This window comes from Lathamus discolor, chromosome Z, assembly GCF_037157495.1.
Source record: "Lathamus discolor isolate bLatDis1 chromosome Z, bLatDis1.hap1, whole genome shotgun sequence".
Lineage (NCBI taxonomy): Eukaryota > Metazoa > Chordata > Aves > Psittaciformes > Psittacidae > Lathamus > Lathamus discolor.
The window spans coordinates 5,315,328-5,331,569 of NC_088909.1; the positions used below are offsets into that span (position 1 = coordinate 5,315,328).

At 38.2% G+C, this 16,242-nt stretch overlaps 1 protein-coding gene across 1 annotated transcript in view; it reads right to left on the reverse strand.

The window, feature by feature from the left end:
• Positions 1–6,323: 6,323 nt before the first annotated feature.
• Positions 6,324–16,242, reverse strand: part of CDH13 (cadherin 13) — a 533,860-nt gene continuing 523,941 nt past the window's right edge. Inside the window, exon 14 of the mRNA XM_065662579.1 lies at positions 6,324–6,485. Within this exon, the coding sequence (XP_065518651.1) occupies positions 6,484–6,485 (2 nt within the window). The 3' untranslated portion in view covers positions 6,324–6,483. The remainder of the gene's footprint in view (positions 6,486–16,242) is intronic.

The following is a 16,242-nucleotide window of genomic DNA, read 5'->3' on the forward strand; positions in this document are numbered from 1 at the left end:
TTGTGGAGTCTCCTACACTGGAGATATTCAAGGCCCGCCTGGACAAGTTCCTGTGTGATGTACTGTAGGTTACCCTGCTCTTGCAGGGGGGTTGGACTAGATGATCTTTTGAGGTCCCTTCCAACCCTTGGGATTCTGTGATTCTTCCCTGAGGAGATCTGCTGGTGAAGATGGCACTTGGATGCCAGACCGTCCAGGTACACATCAAACAGTATCTGCAGCATAAACCCTCCAAAACCAGCTTCAATAATCTATGCTGCTGTGTAGAAATTATTCATTAAAAGTCTTACTAAATTTAAGCTGTATGACTCTACTGTTCTATCCATTAAGGCAAGTTATCTTGCCAGAGATGGAAACCAGACAAATTTGATGCGATAGATTCTTGAAAGATGTCAGTCATACCTTGTTACTTATTTATTCCCCAGGCACAGACAAATTATTTCCCTAATAATTTGTTCTAGTATTTTTCTGGTCACTGAAGTTAAACTAGATCATCTCCAGTTACCTGTGTCTTTCTTTTCACCTCTTTGTGAAGTTAGGTATGATATTTTCCCTTTTTATTCTTCTGGGACCTCCCCTCTTCTTTGAAAACAAGCGTGCTTATGGGAATGGAGTTAATCATCCCATTTTGGCTCACAGTTACTGCTGTGGCATGACTGGCATTTGATTCAGCACTTCTCTGATATTAACTTTTGAGTGCATATGGAAGAAACTGCTTGCTCTCTTTTTCTAGTTAGTATTCAAGGAACGACTGTAGCAGAACAGACAGAGATGTGCAGGCTTAGCAGGCTTATAATTAAAAGAGAACAAAGAAACTGAGAACAAAGGTGAAAAATAAAAGGAAGGGATGAGAAAGAAAACAAGTCCTGAAGTGTCAAAGGGTAATAGGAAGTGGATCTCTTTATTTAAATCATTGGTATGTTTTTAGGTCATTTTCTCCCCCTCTTTTTTCTTCAAAAGAGAAAAAAATATTTTACTGTATGAAGTTGTTAAAAAATGCTAACATTGGGATTTCCTTCTGCCAGGACATCAAAGTGCATTGCATAAGCCAGTATATACTTGTATTTTATAGATAAATGAATATGTATATAGACATGCTCACCAAAATTAATAGTTGCTTGTGCTAGTGCAAAGCCTTCAGCCTATGCAGAAACAGACTTTACCTGGGTCATTGGCTGTAGCTTATAGCAGTTGACTGCTCAGAAGATCCCAGTTTTCCTGAATTGTGGTTTAGTCACTGGTACACCCCAAAGAAGGGTGTACCAGCTTAGCATTAGAACCCGGTATACCGCTTCTTTGGCAATCTGTTGTTACAAATCTCTAATATTCTGTTTGGAGATGGCTGCCAATGTACTCAAGGCCAGATAAGAAACCAAAAAAAGGCATGTTTTTAAGTACTCATCTCTTGTGCAATTTAACACTCTCTGATAAGGGATTTGGCTCTCTGCTTCAAAGGAAGAAAACTACTTTGTAACTGGTCTATCTGTAACCCAGTATATTCTAGTGAATTCACCACTGAAATTCTGCTTTGTTCTTGTACTAATGACACTAAACTGCAGATTTGGATGGGCTTGGTTTTGATTTTTATGTTTTCATTTTTTAACCCATTTTCTAGAAAAGGTGAAGTAAATCACTGTTTTGTGTTTCCCAGCCTGTGTCATTCAGATGCAGTAGATTCATTCTTCTAAAGTAGCTGTCTTTTCCTTCTTTTTGCTTTTTTTTTAATAGTTGTTAAGCATTCCAAGACCTCTGATAGTCTCCTTTTTTTTCACTTACACTGCATGAAGGCCACTTTTTCACTATGGTTTAGAGTGAAAAAGCTGTATATCTTCAAAAATCCCTGCTAAAAAGGGGGATAACCTTCAAAGGAGGAGGAATGTATATTTATTTGCTCACCTGTGGCCTCCTACTGATTTTTGTTTGAATGCAGAAGGGGTTAATTTAGTTATGCCAAGGTTTCTGCTCTTCTACTTATTGCAGAGGATCATCCCAGAGCATTCTCTCACTTTTACTTTTGAAATATGCATCATACATCTCCTAACAAGAGCTTGGGAGACCTGTGTCGCCTGAACTCTGCTCTTGCATTTGCATGGTGCTTCTGGCTTATCTGTAGAGGCATGTTTATCATTCTAATAACATGCCATTTTGTGGCTGGCAGGGATGAACCCCACTAAAAGATCAGGAGTGGTTATGGTGTGTTTTTTTAGGAAAGGTGTTTAATCTGATACGAGTACAGGAAGGAAAGATGTCATGCCAAAATCTATAAGCTATCTGGTGGATGGGGCAGAGCAGCAGACAGAGTTGAATGCAGGTCACAAGTCACATAAATGGAACTTCAAACAAAAGCCTCACACTGGGAATTTGTGCTAGAGGTTGCAGGAAGGGCTGTTGCTTTCTAGGTAGAGCAGGGCTGTAACATAAAAAAAGCAAAAGTGGAAGCATGTCACCTAGACAGACAAAAGGGAGAGGATGTATGTGCTGATGGGCTGAATCAGAGGAGAATGATGTCTAATGCAAGCTGTGCTCTGACTGCACAGCCATGCCAGAAGCAGCCCTTCCCCAGCAGTGGAACCCACCACACAGGGCAGGTGATGCCTGTAGCCTGAGTAGAATGTTTGCTTGAGGTCACTGTGCTTCTTGGGGTCCCAGGGGGAGCAATTGCTTTCCATTCAACTTTCCTGAACCATCAGCACTTCTGCGTGCTCCTGTCACACATCGTATGATATTAACCAAAGAGCCCTGCCTTATTTAACTGTTGTCAGTACACAAGAAGATCCATGCCGCTGTACTAGGCACCCTTCTTTGTATATATCTAATTCTGCTAAATCTGCCTGATGAAAAACAAGGCAGGGAACTGACCTGCAAATCTAACAGGAGAAAATAAAGGATTGCTGACAGAATGTCACGCTATGGGCACAGATATGAATTACAAGAGTATGGTCATAAAGACAAAAATACCTGAAGAAATGAGGTCTAGTTATTGAATAACATGCAAAGATTTTCATGTTGCTGGAGAAATTTATACCCTTGGGGAGAAGTACTATAGTGTCTCCTGTGTGGAAACAGAAAATGGGTATAATTCTAATGTAATCTAGTTCATAAGAAAAAGATAAAAGTTGCTCATTACACAGAAATACATTGAAATCTGGGTGTCACTGAAGGTATAGAGAGGAGGAATATCATTATGTATCTCCTGGGAGGGAAAAAACAAAACCCCATTATCCTATTGGATGTGTTTAACAGCTGCTAAAATATATACTAGAGATGAATATATTATAGTATTGCATATGCTTTCAGATGCTGGTTATAGACTAGGGAATTTATGAAAAGACTACTCTATTATCAACAAAAAGAAGCTATAATAGAAATGACCAGAGAACTGAATGGATAAGCTCTTAAAGAAATTAGGTGCAAATTTACCGGCATATCTGTGTAATGAGTTTGGAATGAGGGGAGAATGAAATGAAGCAACTGAAATCTGGAGCAGGTGGAGGATTTGCCGTTATCAAGACATGATCTGCCCTGTACCTGTGTCACTAGGCAACATTATCATGGGGCTTCTGGCAAGTTAATTCTCATCATCCTCTTAATTCTCTTCTCAAAGTCATTGAAGAAAGCCTTCAGGCTGCTTGTGAGAACATTTTTACTCTATATACTAACTTGAATGCAGGGTGTCAGGATTCTCTAAAGTAGTGAATCTCGATATGAGGAATGAGGATGCTCCACTGGGATTTTAAAAGACAACTCTGAAGTGGAATCAGCAGTTTAAAAAAACGACCCGTCTATCTAACTGTACCAAGCTGAAGGATGCTGGACAAATGGAAAGCCAACATGCCACTGCAAAAACAGAGCTCTGAGGCCAGAAAAGGAAGAAATGAACAGTAACAATTTTGCAGGCAATGGAGCATTCATGTGTGGTCTTTGAAGGACATTTTTTAGCACCAAGTAATATAGATATTGATGTATGTTATCTCTTTGATGTATCTGGAAAGCACACACATGGAACTCTAAATTTGTCAGGTATATATTTATATTGAAGTAGGCCACAGATTTATAGGCTGCTCAATGTAACAGAAGAAAGTGAAAATATAGCAAGTGCAAAATTTTGTAACAGAGAATCACACCAACAAAGTGTATAGTTACTGGTAGAAAATAGGAAGTATGTGGCATTTATAGGAAAGACAGGTAAGTATCCAAAGTAATTTGAAAAACCAGTGATATGGGGATTGTAATATCTAATATATTTTATTAAAAGAAAGTTCTTAAATGTAAAAAACCCTGACATTTTTGGAGCAAATTCATATCTAACATAAATTGTTGCGCCTCCCATGTTTTAGAAGAATTATGACATCTTAGATCAGCTAAAGAATCTATCTGAAATTGTACTGAAGGTAGCATCTGAAAAAAAAAATAAGACATCCTGGTATTCAAACACATTCAAACCAAAGAACTGTTATGATAAAATGTTTAAAATTTAAACTTGCTGCCAAAGTATAGCTTATTAGAACAGTGACTAAAAAGCAGTATCACAGGCACCATTGCAGAATCTGAAATTTATCTGATTTCCTAATTTTGCACAAATTTTTGTTATCTTTTAACTTTATAGGAACACTTTTATTAAACTGCATTAAAATGAAATAAGTTACTTTAATTACCCTTTTTTTACCCCCATAAAAATGAAATTATAATCATTATTATGAGTGTCTGAAAAAATACACATATATACTCATGCAGCAGTGTGTGCTCGCAGCCCAGAGAGCCAACTGTATCCTCAGCTGCATCAAAAGGAGTGTGACCAACAGGCTGAAGGAGGTGATCCTGCCCCTCTACTCTGCTCTTGTGAGACCTCACCTGGAGCATTGTGTGCAGCTCTGGTGTCCTCAACATAAAAAGGACATGGAACTGTTGGAACAAGTCCAGAGGAGGCCACGAGGGTGATCAGGGACTGGAGCACCTCCCGTATGTAGATAGGCTGAGAAAGTTGGGGCTGTTCAGCCTGGAGAAGAGAAGGCTGCGTGGAGACCTCAGAGCAGCCTTCCAGTATCTGAAGTGGGGCTATAGGGATGCTGGGGATGGACTACTCATTAGAGACTATAGTGATAGCACAAGAGGTGGTGTGTTCAAACTGAAGCAGGGGAACTTCAGGTTAGATATAAAGAGGAAGTTTTTTACTGTGAGGGTGGTGAGGCACTGGAATAGGTTGCCCAAGGAAGATGTGAATGCTCCATCCCTGGTGGTGTTCAAGACAGGTTGGACAACCTCCCATGGCAGGGTGGTTGGAACTACATGATCTTAAGGTCCTTTCCAACCCTAACTAATCATGCACAAGCCCCAGTGTCACAGTACTACATTCTGCAGTGTTAAAAGTTAGCAGAAAGTTTCTGGCAGCACTGCAAGGCTATCAAAGATGTTGTCATTTTTGCAAAACATTTAGTGTTTAAGGAAAACTTTAATCAAAGAAAACACATTGTATAACAAAGTTACAATCTCTAATACAGGAGATTTTCACCATGCATTGAATCCCAAACTTGGAATTATCAGAGAGAAAGGTAATTAAGGATAAAGCTGCTGGAGATAAGTAACTCTTCAGCCATCTTTTGGGTGACATATGAAAGCATCTAAATACTACTGTGAGCAATTAATCTCCTATAACTCCCACAGTATGCAGATTAAGAACAGATCTAGTACTGAGCTATACAACACATGCTGAAGTCTTGGATCTCTACATATAGTCAGCATCACATTTCAAGTTTTGCCTTAGTGGACCTTGCATAATATGTTAGTTCTGGAGACAAGAAAAATAATAGATGTTGTTAAATTGCGTATTAGCACAAGAACTTCACACAGTGGAGAAAATGACTGTTTATTGAAACAAGATCTTCAAGGGACTCTTTAATTATAAAACAGCTTGGTATTTTAAAGAAAATGGCACAGACAACAGAAAGAACAATTTACAGTGAGTAACAGGTTGAGTATAGCTTGGGGCCTATTAATCGGTCATGCATAACAAGTATCCTATAAAGAAGCTGGAATAAACACACTGTGTGTTTATTCCATTCAGAATAAACTGAATGTACGGCCTTCATTCAGGTATGACTTTCATTCAGGTATGGCATTCATTCAGGTACGATAGCAAAAGGATTCAAAGAAATATTGCTAGGTTTAAAAATGTACTTAGCAGTTGCACCATATAGCAGTAAGAGGAGCAAGAGCAACACCCATGTCACAATAATGAATAAAATGAAGACATTGGTTTTCCAGCTTTGGAACCTTCTGATGGTAAGTAATTTCAAGTTCCAAATAAACTGGAGCATGTTATGGCATGCTCCATGTTGTGACCAAAGCGCGTTATGACGTACCACCACAAGCTGCAGGCATTGGTACTGAGACACCAAACAAGGCTTTGAGCAGATGGGGTTTCTTGCTGGGCATTTCCAGTTTCAAAGTCAGAGACACAGGAGAAGATAATTTTGTCCTGAAGTATTCTATAAAGTAAACACAAAGCATAGTTGTTATCTTTAAAAATCCCATACATCCTTAAATAGACATAAATGCTTAATAATGGAAAGAGGCTATTTTCTCATCCAAATTGTGCATAGTGATGTAATTAAAAAGAAACATGGAAGGCACAGAGTTTTCTATGTGTGAACTATTGGTTTGGGTTATCTAAATTGCTGTTAGTACAAAGCCCAGTAAATTAACTTAGTGAGCTGTAATAAACTCTGGGGTCAGCTCTGCATAAGCGTGAGTTGTAACCCCTTGCTACTTTTGGAAAACACCAGAGGAGTTTTCCTTTACCCCAGAGCACTATTCTGAAACATCAGTCTTTTGAAAAGCATTATCTGTCTGATGGTCTTGCCCTTTGACAGAAGGACAGTAAAATTTAGTGATTCTTTTTCTTTTTTAATGGAGACACAACAGTGAGGAGGTACAGCAACAAACATGTCATTGGGCAGATGAGATTATGTGAGGTAACTGGCATGAGGCCTAAGAGATTCAAGGTTTACAAATATTTTGGATGTTTTTCAATCTGATTTTACAGCATTGATGTTGGTTTGTTTCATTGAATTGTAGTTTAGCTGTGGTTATTTTGGTACTTAGCATGTAATTGTGTCTAGTTTGGCTGTGATAATGCTCAGGTTTTACAGCCCTTCTATATTAGCTGGATGAGCGGCAGGGCAGCCAGCATCTGCTGCAACAGAATTGGGGTCTGATTCCCATCTAGGTAGGTAATATTCAAATAAGTATAATTAAGAGTATGGCAGCATTAGCACAAGAGGTTAGTTAGATGGTACATCTCTCCACAGGACAATGCTGAAGGGATTTCCCATGTTGTAGCAGGTAGTAATGGATGCAGAGAGCAATGATCTAACATTTTGCAGCGGTAGGATGCATTTTTTCTTGAAATTATTTTGCTATAGACATGAATAAGCTAGTCTAATACAGTCAACAGTAAGAAATTGCCCACTCGAAAAGGCAGTTTGCCCTATCCTGAAATAAATTAGATGGAATGATTCACACTGACTGCAAAGGAAGGCTAGGTAATTAGTTTAGATTCAATTCTTGCTTTTTACTCATCAGAAGCTAAGCTGAGCTGAATGCCTCTCAGATACTTTTCTGAAAGGGAACAGAGGTATAAAACAGCTTCTAACAACAGCTCTCTTGATTATCCACATCCACCAGAAAACACTACTAACATGTTGAGCATGTTGAGATTTTGTGGCATAAGTGTTTCAGTGCTGGTAGGTAAATGCTGAAAATACTATTTCTGCCTGCAATTACACATCCTTCAACATGTCAAAACAGACTAATGCACACATCAACATTTGTAAATGTGTACTCTAAGTGATGATAACAAGTTATGTGGCCAAATATAAAAGTAAGTAAACAGACTTCTTGGTTCCTCCAGACACAACGGTTGTTCCTTTTCCAAGGCCTTACATGATATTGGAAATAGTGACTAGAGTGCTTCCAGTGATGCTTACCTTCTGTCAGGCTAAAACTTTAGCCAGTCTTGTTTGTAGCATCTCCAAATTAGATGCACTTTACCTCATTAATCACTGCTAGGAAATTCACATTTTATTCACCCTGAACCCAGAGTCTGATCCCCATCATTAACTGCCATCTGCTACTTTGTGATAAAGTTATCCTCAGGCTTCCTCTATCTGAGTCAGGTAAGAATGTCAAAATGGCATTATTAAAATTGGAAAGAATGTTTTTGTCATTAGCATGCCTAAAATTAGAGACTGTACAGAAAATTAGGTGGATTAGGCTGCTCGCAGTCTGCAGTTTGATGTTGTTAGTCAGAGGGTGTAGTGACAGACACCCCTGACTTTCAGTCTTTTGCAGAACAGTTGCTGAAACCAAATCCATGTACAAGACAGCCAGGGAAGATGATGCTGCACCTTGTAGTCTTGAGATCAAGACAGATAAGGAGCAAAAAGGCTGGTAGCGTTGTGCTGTGTATCCTTATATCTTATTGTATATGGTGTTATCACTGCTAGTGACAGATCATATGCCTTTATTTCAGCACAAGGAATTTTTTTGACTCCTCTTGCTTGCCTTAGCTGCAGAGCAGTTAGGTAGCTTAAGTCTAGTAGCAAAAATTAAAAGGTTACATGGCTATTGCTTAATGATGGGTCTTGTTTGCTGACCTTCATCCTTACAGTTATTTCAACTTCTTTTGCTGCATTTTGTGATCTAATGTCTACCTACAGTATATCCGGTAATGCTGGTTGATACATACATAGCAAAACTATGTATCTAGCATAAAGAGCAAAACATACGTATCTAACAAAAAGCTTCCACCGAGCAAAACAAAGTGTAGTATAACATGAAATTGCTGATTATCACGGGAGAAAAAATGTTGACAGGCAGCAAAATCAAAATTACCATAAGCCGACCCAAAGCAACACCATTGCCACTGATATTTCAATCCCAAGGCATGCATGGCTAGCAGCACCAGAAAACATGGGTGGTGACCCCCAGGGAAGGGAGAACCCTCAGATTACAGGGAGAGATATTAGTAGCACACTCTGTGTACTATAGCTTAAATTGCATTATTATTTTTTTTCTCCTTTAATTGAACAGCTTGTAATGTTATGCAGGTGACATTTTAACTTGGCCAGAAATGTCTTTGGCTTGATTTTAATTGAAGTAGCAATAAATTCTTGCATCCTTATATGAGGTGGTTTTATTTTTGCCCATGGCAAATTTTTGAATATAACAACTAGAAGGGCCTTCCTGTATCCCTCTTTAATGTCTCCTGCTATTGCAAACATGTGCCATCTCTTTTGAATAAGCTTGCACAATCTCACCTAGAAGTAGTTAGGGTTTATGAGGCTTTTCTGAGCACCTCAGTAGAGAAGATTATTTTCTTCTTTTTTTTTTTACTTTTATAAGGTTCGTTTGTAACCATGAGCTGTCTTCTGACAGCAGCGGGATAGAGCTTGCCCCTGAAAAGCTTGAGTATGTCCACTGAGCATGTGTGACCTCTCAATTGTCTGAAGTTAGACACCGACATATGTGGCAGATCAGCACCCTGAGTAATGAAAGTGTGCATATGTAGTGAGTCTATCCAGTGCTTTAAGGGTGTAGCATCAAGGCTCTCCTGCAGCTATATCTCTTGAGAGTTAATGAAGATTAGATCTCATCTAGATATATAGCTCCAACACACTGAAACTTCCTTAATAAATTTTAGGATAGACTTTAGTAAGGAATTACAGTGTAGGTCTCCAACCATTAAAAAATGAATTATTGTTACTGATGTAACTCAGCAGCAGAGCACCCTGACAGCAATGGCCTGGGCTAATTCTTCCAAAAGATTAATCTCTGTACCTAGAAGATAAGTGCTATAGCCTTGTTTCCGTATGTTAGATTTTTATAGAGTACCCTGTGTAGCACTGCACCATTTTCATTTGCATGTACTGTACAGGACTGTATTGACAGTATCAGAAAAGGCATTATATTGCACATAATTTGGAAAGACTTGGTGAAGGTTATCTCTGCCTGAAGCAAAGATACTACTAGGCTGAATGGAAAACTGTTAAGAGTAATTCTGATTAATAATGCATTAAACTGTTTTACTTCCCCTCCCTCTTGTTTGAATTAAGTTTTTTTAAGAAAAAGAGGACTGTATAATAACAAAACTAGAATAATGTTAAATATGTAAGTTATTTATAGGTGGCAGATCTGGAGTCAGACTTTAGTCTGTTTAGACTCTTTAAATACTTAACTATTAGGTGCTGTTCTTTGCTGGGAAGTTTTGATTTGCAGGTCATTTACAAGTGAGCTGTTGTAGGCATCTGGCATTCCAGTTTCAAGCTATTATGACTAGATGCTCAATCACCTGTTGTTATTTTGCCTCCCAAAATGGCTAAAGGTAATTCATAGGAAGTCATGATTTGTACCCTTTACTTTTCAACTTGAAAATGAAATTTCTTTTACGCCAACAGGGTAAAGTGCCCATTGCTCTGATAGTCATTCCCTTTTTATTATTTGTACTTTTCAAAGCTGACAAAACAAAACAAAAAATAGGCAAGAGGTGACTGTCTTTTTTTCAGAATATGACCCTTTGTCTGTTCAGCTACCTGTTTACAGGAAGACAAATATAAGAGGTTCAAATCATACAGGATGGTTTGTGTTGGAAAGCACATTAAAGCTCACCCATTTCCACCCGCTTGCCACAGGCAGGGACATCTTCCACTAGAGCAGGGTGCTCTAAACCCTGTCAACCTGTCCTTGAACACTGCCGGGGATGGGGCAGCCACAGCTTTTCTGGGCACCCTGTACCAGTGCCTCAGTACCCTCACAGGGAAGAACTTCTGTTTAATATCTGATCCAAATATAACCTCTTTCAGTTGAAAGCCATGATCTGTTGTCCCATCCCTACATGCCCTTGTGTCCATCTTTCTTGCTGGCCCCCTCTATGTACTGGAAGGTTTCTCTAAGTTCTCCCTGGAGCATTATCTTCTCCAGGATGGACAAACCCAGCTCTCTTGGTCTCTCTAAACAGGAGAGGTGCTCCAGCCCAGTCTCGTCAAAGAGGGAAAAAGTCTATGCAGACTATTTGTTAAAGTCTTCAAGAACATGATACATTTACAGGAATTCAATGATATGTAGGAGTAATCTGTAATCTTCCTGGCTTTATGGCAAGTCTTTATCTTTTCATGATGCCATTTTACAATCGGTGATGATGTGGTCACCACAGGCCTTGGTGTCCTGGAGAGTGACAGTTGTGGACTGTTAGCCAGATCTCTTTCAGTCCTAGGTACAAGCAACTCATTCCCTTTCAAAAGTTCAGTTCTCTGGAGATAAATTTCTTTTCAAGGAAAAATAATGTAAAATAATAGGGGGGTGGGGAAGAGAAAAATAGAAATATAATGGAATATATCTTCAATAATATATCTTAATATAACAGAATTAATCTTCAAGGAAAAATAATAGACGTAAACATAGAAATATAATAGAAAGATGGAAAAATAACAGAAAAAAAACAGAAAAGAACTTCATTTATGAAAAAGAAGAATCTTATATGTGCTCATGATTTTGTCAGGCTTGTTCAGATGTAACAACCTCATTGATAGCTGTAATTTTCTTGAGGGAAAAACAGGATAGTAACTAGCTTCAAAGAAGCAGGTAAATATATTTTCCTGTTATCTTCTCTTTTTAGTAGTCTCACCTTTGTTTCGTTAGTGGCAGTTTCACAAAAGTCTTTATGTTGTTCTCTCTTTTTTTTTTCTTTTTTTTTAAAAAGCAAATTTAAAATTGCTGATAGCACCTATCCTTGGATGCAACTGATATATTTCATAAGGAGGAGACAGATTTAATTAACATAATAAAAAATCAAAGCTTGTAATATTTGAGCCCCCACACATGGAGGAGATGCATGCTAAAACTCACGGCATATTTTTTTCTAAACAGAAAGGCAAATAATTTGTGCAAGGGTGATACCAAGAGAAGGGCTTACTGCACTATTTAATTGAACATTTGTTCTTAATTTTACTCAGGGACATTCGACATGAAAATTCTTACCATGTTTGGCAGGAAGTCCCACTGATTTCACAGATGAAACCAGTTGTGTGCATCCAGAGCTAGATGGTTCAGGGAGACAGTGGAAGACGATGGCATATTGTACAATCTCCCAGGATCTCAGGGGCAATTAGAAATGCAAACCTGTTACCATGGCAACAGCAGAATTTGTCAGGACTTGAAACCTCTGCTGTCTTTGGATAAGACAAAAGCATTTATAAATTTCCCTCATTTATCTTATTGTAGTTGTGACTTTGAATTGCATTAGATAGCCTTTTCCCTGCTAAAAAGACCTCATATGACTGCAGAGCTAATACATAACAGCCATTGTACAGAAAAGAGGTTTCAGAATTTCTCTCCATGGAGCACTGGTGAGCTGTTGAGTGCCAACTGGCTGCAACATGATGGTTCACTCCCTCTGTTTCCAGCTGTTGATATTTCACCAAAAGGCATTAAAGGCATTATATGATACTATAATAGCTCCAGAGAAAATTAAAATCAATGCAAACATCTAAAGTGCTAATACCAAGCTTGTTCTCTCATACGTTCTCTCTTCCCCACCCTCTTTTGTTGTGGTCACGTGCTCTCAATTTTATTGAATTTGGAGTCTTGGCTGTGCTCAACCACAATAAAGTCATCTTTGCATAGCTGGATATTTTTGTTGTAAAATTGAAAGTAGGGAATTCTGCCCTAGATGCAGCTGGATTCTCTCTGGAATTCAGCACTACTGAGATTAATACCAGATATCCTGGTTTAGTTGTAATTTGTTTAATTCTTTAAGTTTATGGCAAGTTTAGAGACATCAGGAAAAAGAGGCTCTAAAATGATTTTTGAGGACTCGAGAGAAATAAAGGTAATAAGTAGCACGTAAACATAACTGACAACACTTTAAGTTACCATGTAGAAATAATTTAGTGAGGGGAAAGTACAGCAGGTACAAAAAGTACTTTTGATTAAAAAAAAGGAAAAAAACTAGTAAAATAAAATTTTTTAAACATAAGATAAACTCTGTGCATAGGGAAACTCCAGATTCCCTATCATTTTGAACTGTTCAAGGAAAGACTAGATTTCCTTTTTTGTGGATGGTTGACGTTAGTTATTTTAGTCAATACAAGAGTAATACTACAAGGGGGTTCTAATGAAAAGATCTGACAAGATGAATTTAAATGCAAAACCTTAGTACTAATGCGTACTTCATTGTTCCTCTGTTTAAAATAGGATATTCCCAGATAATACTCAACATCACAATGGCTGTTTTATATGGTTGATTGGCCCACTATAGAGTGTTTAGTGTAATTTTATGAGGTTGATTTGGACGAGTTTGAAACAAGACCAACAAAAGTTGATGTTTTTTTTATATATCCCTTAGCTTGAAAAAGGCCTGTGTTCAGTTTGCTTCTTGAAGTGGCTCCCGTACTGGGAAGAAGTTTCTTGAACTTCAGCTAACTTCTGAGTATCCTGGGTGAGATTTGGGAAATGTCGAATCCTTCACCTCTACTTAACTAAAGTCTATTTGAGATTGTTAGTCTTGGCTTACTCTCCAATACCTATTAAAAACTCGGCAAGCCATAAAACTCTAATTAGTGTTCTGGATTCTACTCACCCTCTTTTACTTTCAAATCTCAGCAACTTTGACATTACTGCCCAGCACTGGTTTACAGCCTTAGGAATAAATCCTTCTATGTGGGAATTTCCTTGTTGCCTAATTTTCTCCCGCTGATGGGGGAAGAATCACCTCTGAACTCAAGTGCTAATTATGTCATTGGCTCTGTGATACATCTACCGACTTCACTTGCTCTTCTTAATAACTAGCGCTAACTAACGACTTGGCTGCTATTAAGCTCTGGCTGGCATTAAATGGCAAACTCAGTGAAACTGCTCCACATGCCCGCAGCTATCTAACTCCCTGTAATCTTAAAACTAGATTATACTTTTATCTTCAGAAAGAAGTTCCATGCAATGACATTTGCTTTTCTTGTCGATGTCAGTGAAATAGCTGTAGAGTTCCATCCCAGCCTTATCATGGTTTCATTTACACTTCAGGAAAAATACATGTTAGGCATTTAATCTAGTAGTTTTTTCCAGAATCACTAAGCTTGCTTATATAGAGATTCAGAAACGGAGTTTCTGTTTCAAGGTTTGGGTGTTTCGTCCTTTTTCCTCCTTCTTATTCATTACATTTGGGGCACTGTGCTTGTGGTATGTCGGCTAATTAGTTTTTAGGTGAATTAATCTTCAAGTGACATTAGGAGGTAGGAAGTTAATTCTCATTCTTTGTTTCTTTATGACTATCTAATTATTGGTGAATGTTGTAGAGGTTATGTCTAGAAAGGCAGCTCAGCATGGGGTTAAGCAGTGCCCGAGCAGAGGAAGGAAGTTAAAAAATTTACATATCTGACATGCATGCAGCTGGTTTGAGATTGTCATTCTCCAATTTTCATTTCTGTCCTGTTGATATTGTAAATTATTAATCAAACAATGATTACCTGTACAATCCTTTGAATTTCCAAAGAGCTTTGTTAATATGAACTAAGACACTTCTTGTGCTCAAGAGAAGTTATAATCTCCAAGCCAAATTTTCGCTTGCATTATGATTATGCAACTTGCTTATGAATGAATGAGTTTGGCATGTAAGGAGAAGCATAATTTTGCCATTAATTAAACATGACAAGGAAAGACTTGTTGGGATAAGGTTTTTTGAGAACAGAGGAAGAAATGCTGGCTCAGGTGGTCATAAAGAGTTTGTAAAAATAAGTGAAAGGAAAAGTCTGCAGGCAACATTTTAAAAGACAAAAGTGAAAATGGATAAAAAATAATAAGGGAAGGATTTTAGAGTCTTGGGAGGAGCAAGGAGGTATAGAGATAGCTGTGGAAGAAACTAAGTAAATGAGCAAAAATTCTGTCAAGTCTTACAAGAATACAACTGAATTTCATGGATATCTAATACAACAAGAAAACATTCGTGGAGGGTATGTGATGCCATCATATCATGAAACAAAATGGAGATAAGCTCAGCTGCAATGTCTGAAGCTCTCTCGAAAGGAGTAAAATGAAACCAGATGTGTAGGATTGGGAAAGGTTTGCATTATTTTATCTTTTTCGTTTGCAGTTGCTAGAGTTGTATTTGACCTGCAAGGAGTAGGGACGGTCAAATATGCTCAGTGAGTAGCAGAAATAAGGCCTCCAACAACAGCAGTTCAATATTTGCAGCCAGAATGGGGAGGGGAGTAATGTCTCAACATAAAATAACTTATCCACCACAGGTAAATGTAAAATAACTTTACTAATCTGGACAAAAATGTGGGATGTATTTGGTTTCTTTTAAATTTTCCAGACAAATTTTTACTTTTCTAAAGGCAAAATGTATTGGTTTAGTTTTGTTCCATTTCAGCCTTGGAGTTCTTCAAGACTGAAAGAGCACACGCAAAAAGTGTTTTTCACCCTTTTCTACCCTTTTGACCTTTTTGGAGAAGAAAAGGAATCTGTGGCCAGTGATAAGACATCAAAGAGATAAGACGTGTAAGAAAGAGAAACTAAGGCTAGCAAAAGGGTTCTAAAACTCAAACCCAGCTTTTATCTGAACGCAAACTAGAACAGGGCAACTTTTGAAACAAAGAAAACTCAGCAAGACATGTTAAAATGACAGACCGCTCACCATCTTTGTGCAGGACCCTTGAGATCTTTCTCAGTCCAGCAAATTTCGGTGCATTTCTTGTTGGTGACAAGTTCCCATTTTAAGCCCCTCTGGGGCATGGAGCTTTCCTTCCACCACTTCTAAAGCTTTGACTCTGCATCTGCTTCCTATAAAAACCAACAGGCTTGTTTTACAGTTTTCTTGTTTCCTGCCTTGTTTTTCCCACCTTGTTTTCCACAGCCTGTTTTTCTTCATTGAGTTTTTTGTTTGCCGTTGTTTTAAAAGATGTAACATCTCCTGTTCGTGTCAGAGGGTCTCATCTTGGCCTGTGCCATCTACCCCACTGCAATTTTTTTAGCAGAGCACAGCATACAAACCAAACAGATGCCATCCATCTTAGAAACACTCCCCATGCCAATATCTGCCCCTCCCGCCCTGACTTTTTGCACCACTGTGAAACAAATACTTGGGTTTTTGTTTGTTTTTTCTTTAAAGAGAACCAAATTATAAATCAAGCAAACTTTCCATTATTGCTTGATCAAAAAGCCACAGTTTATTAGATGGTTTATACTGGGATA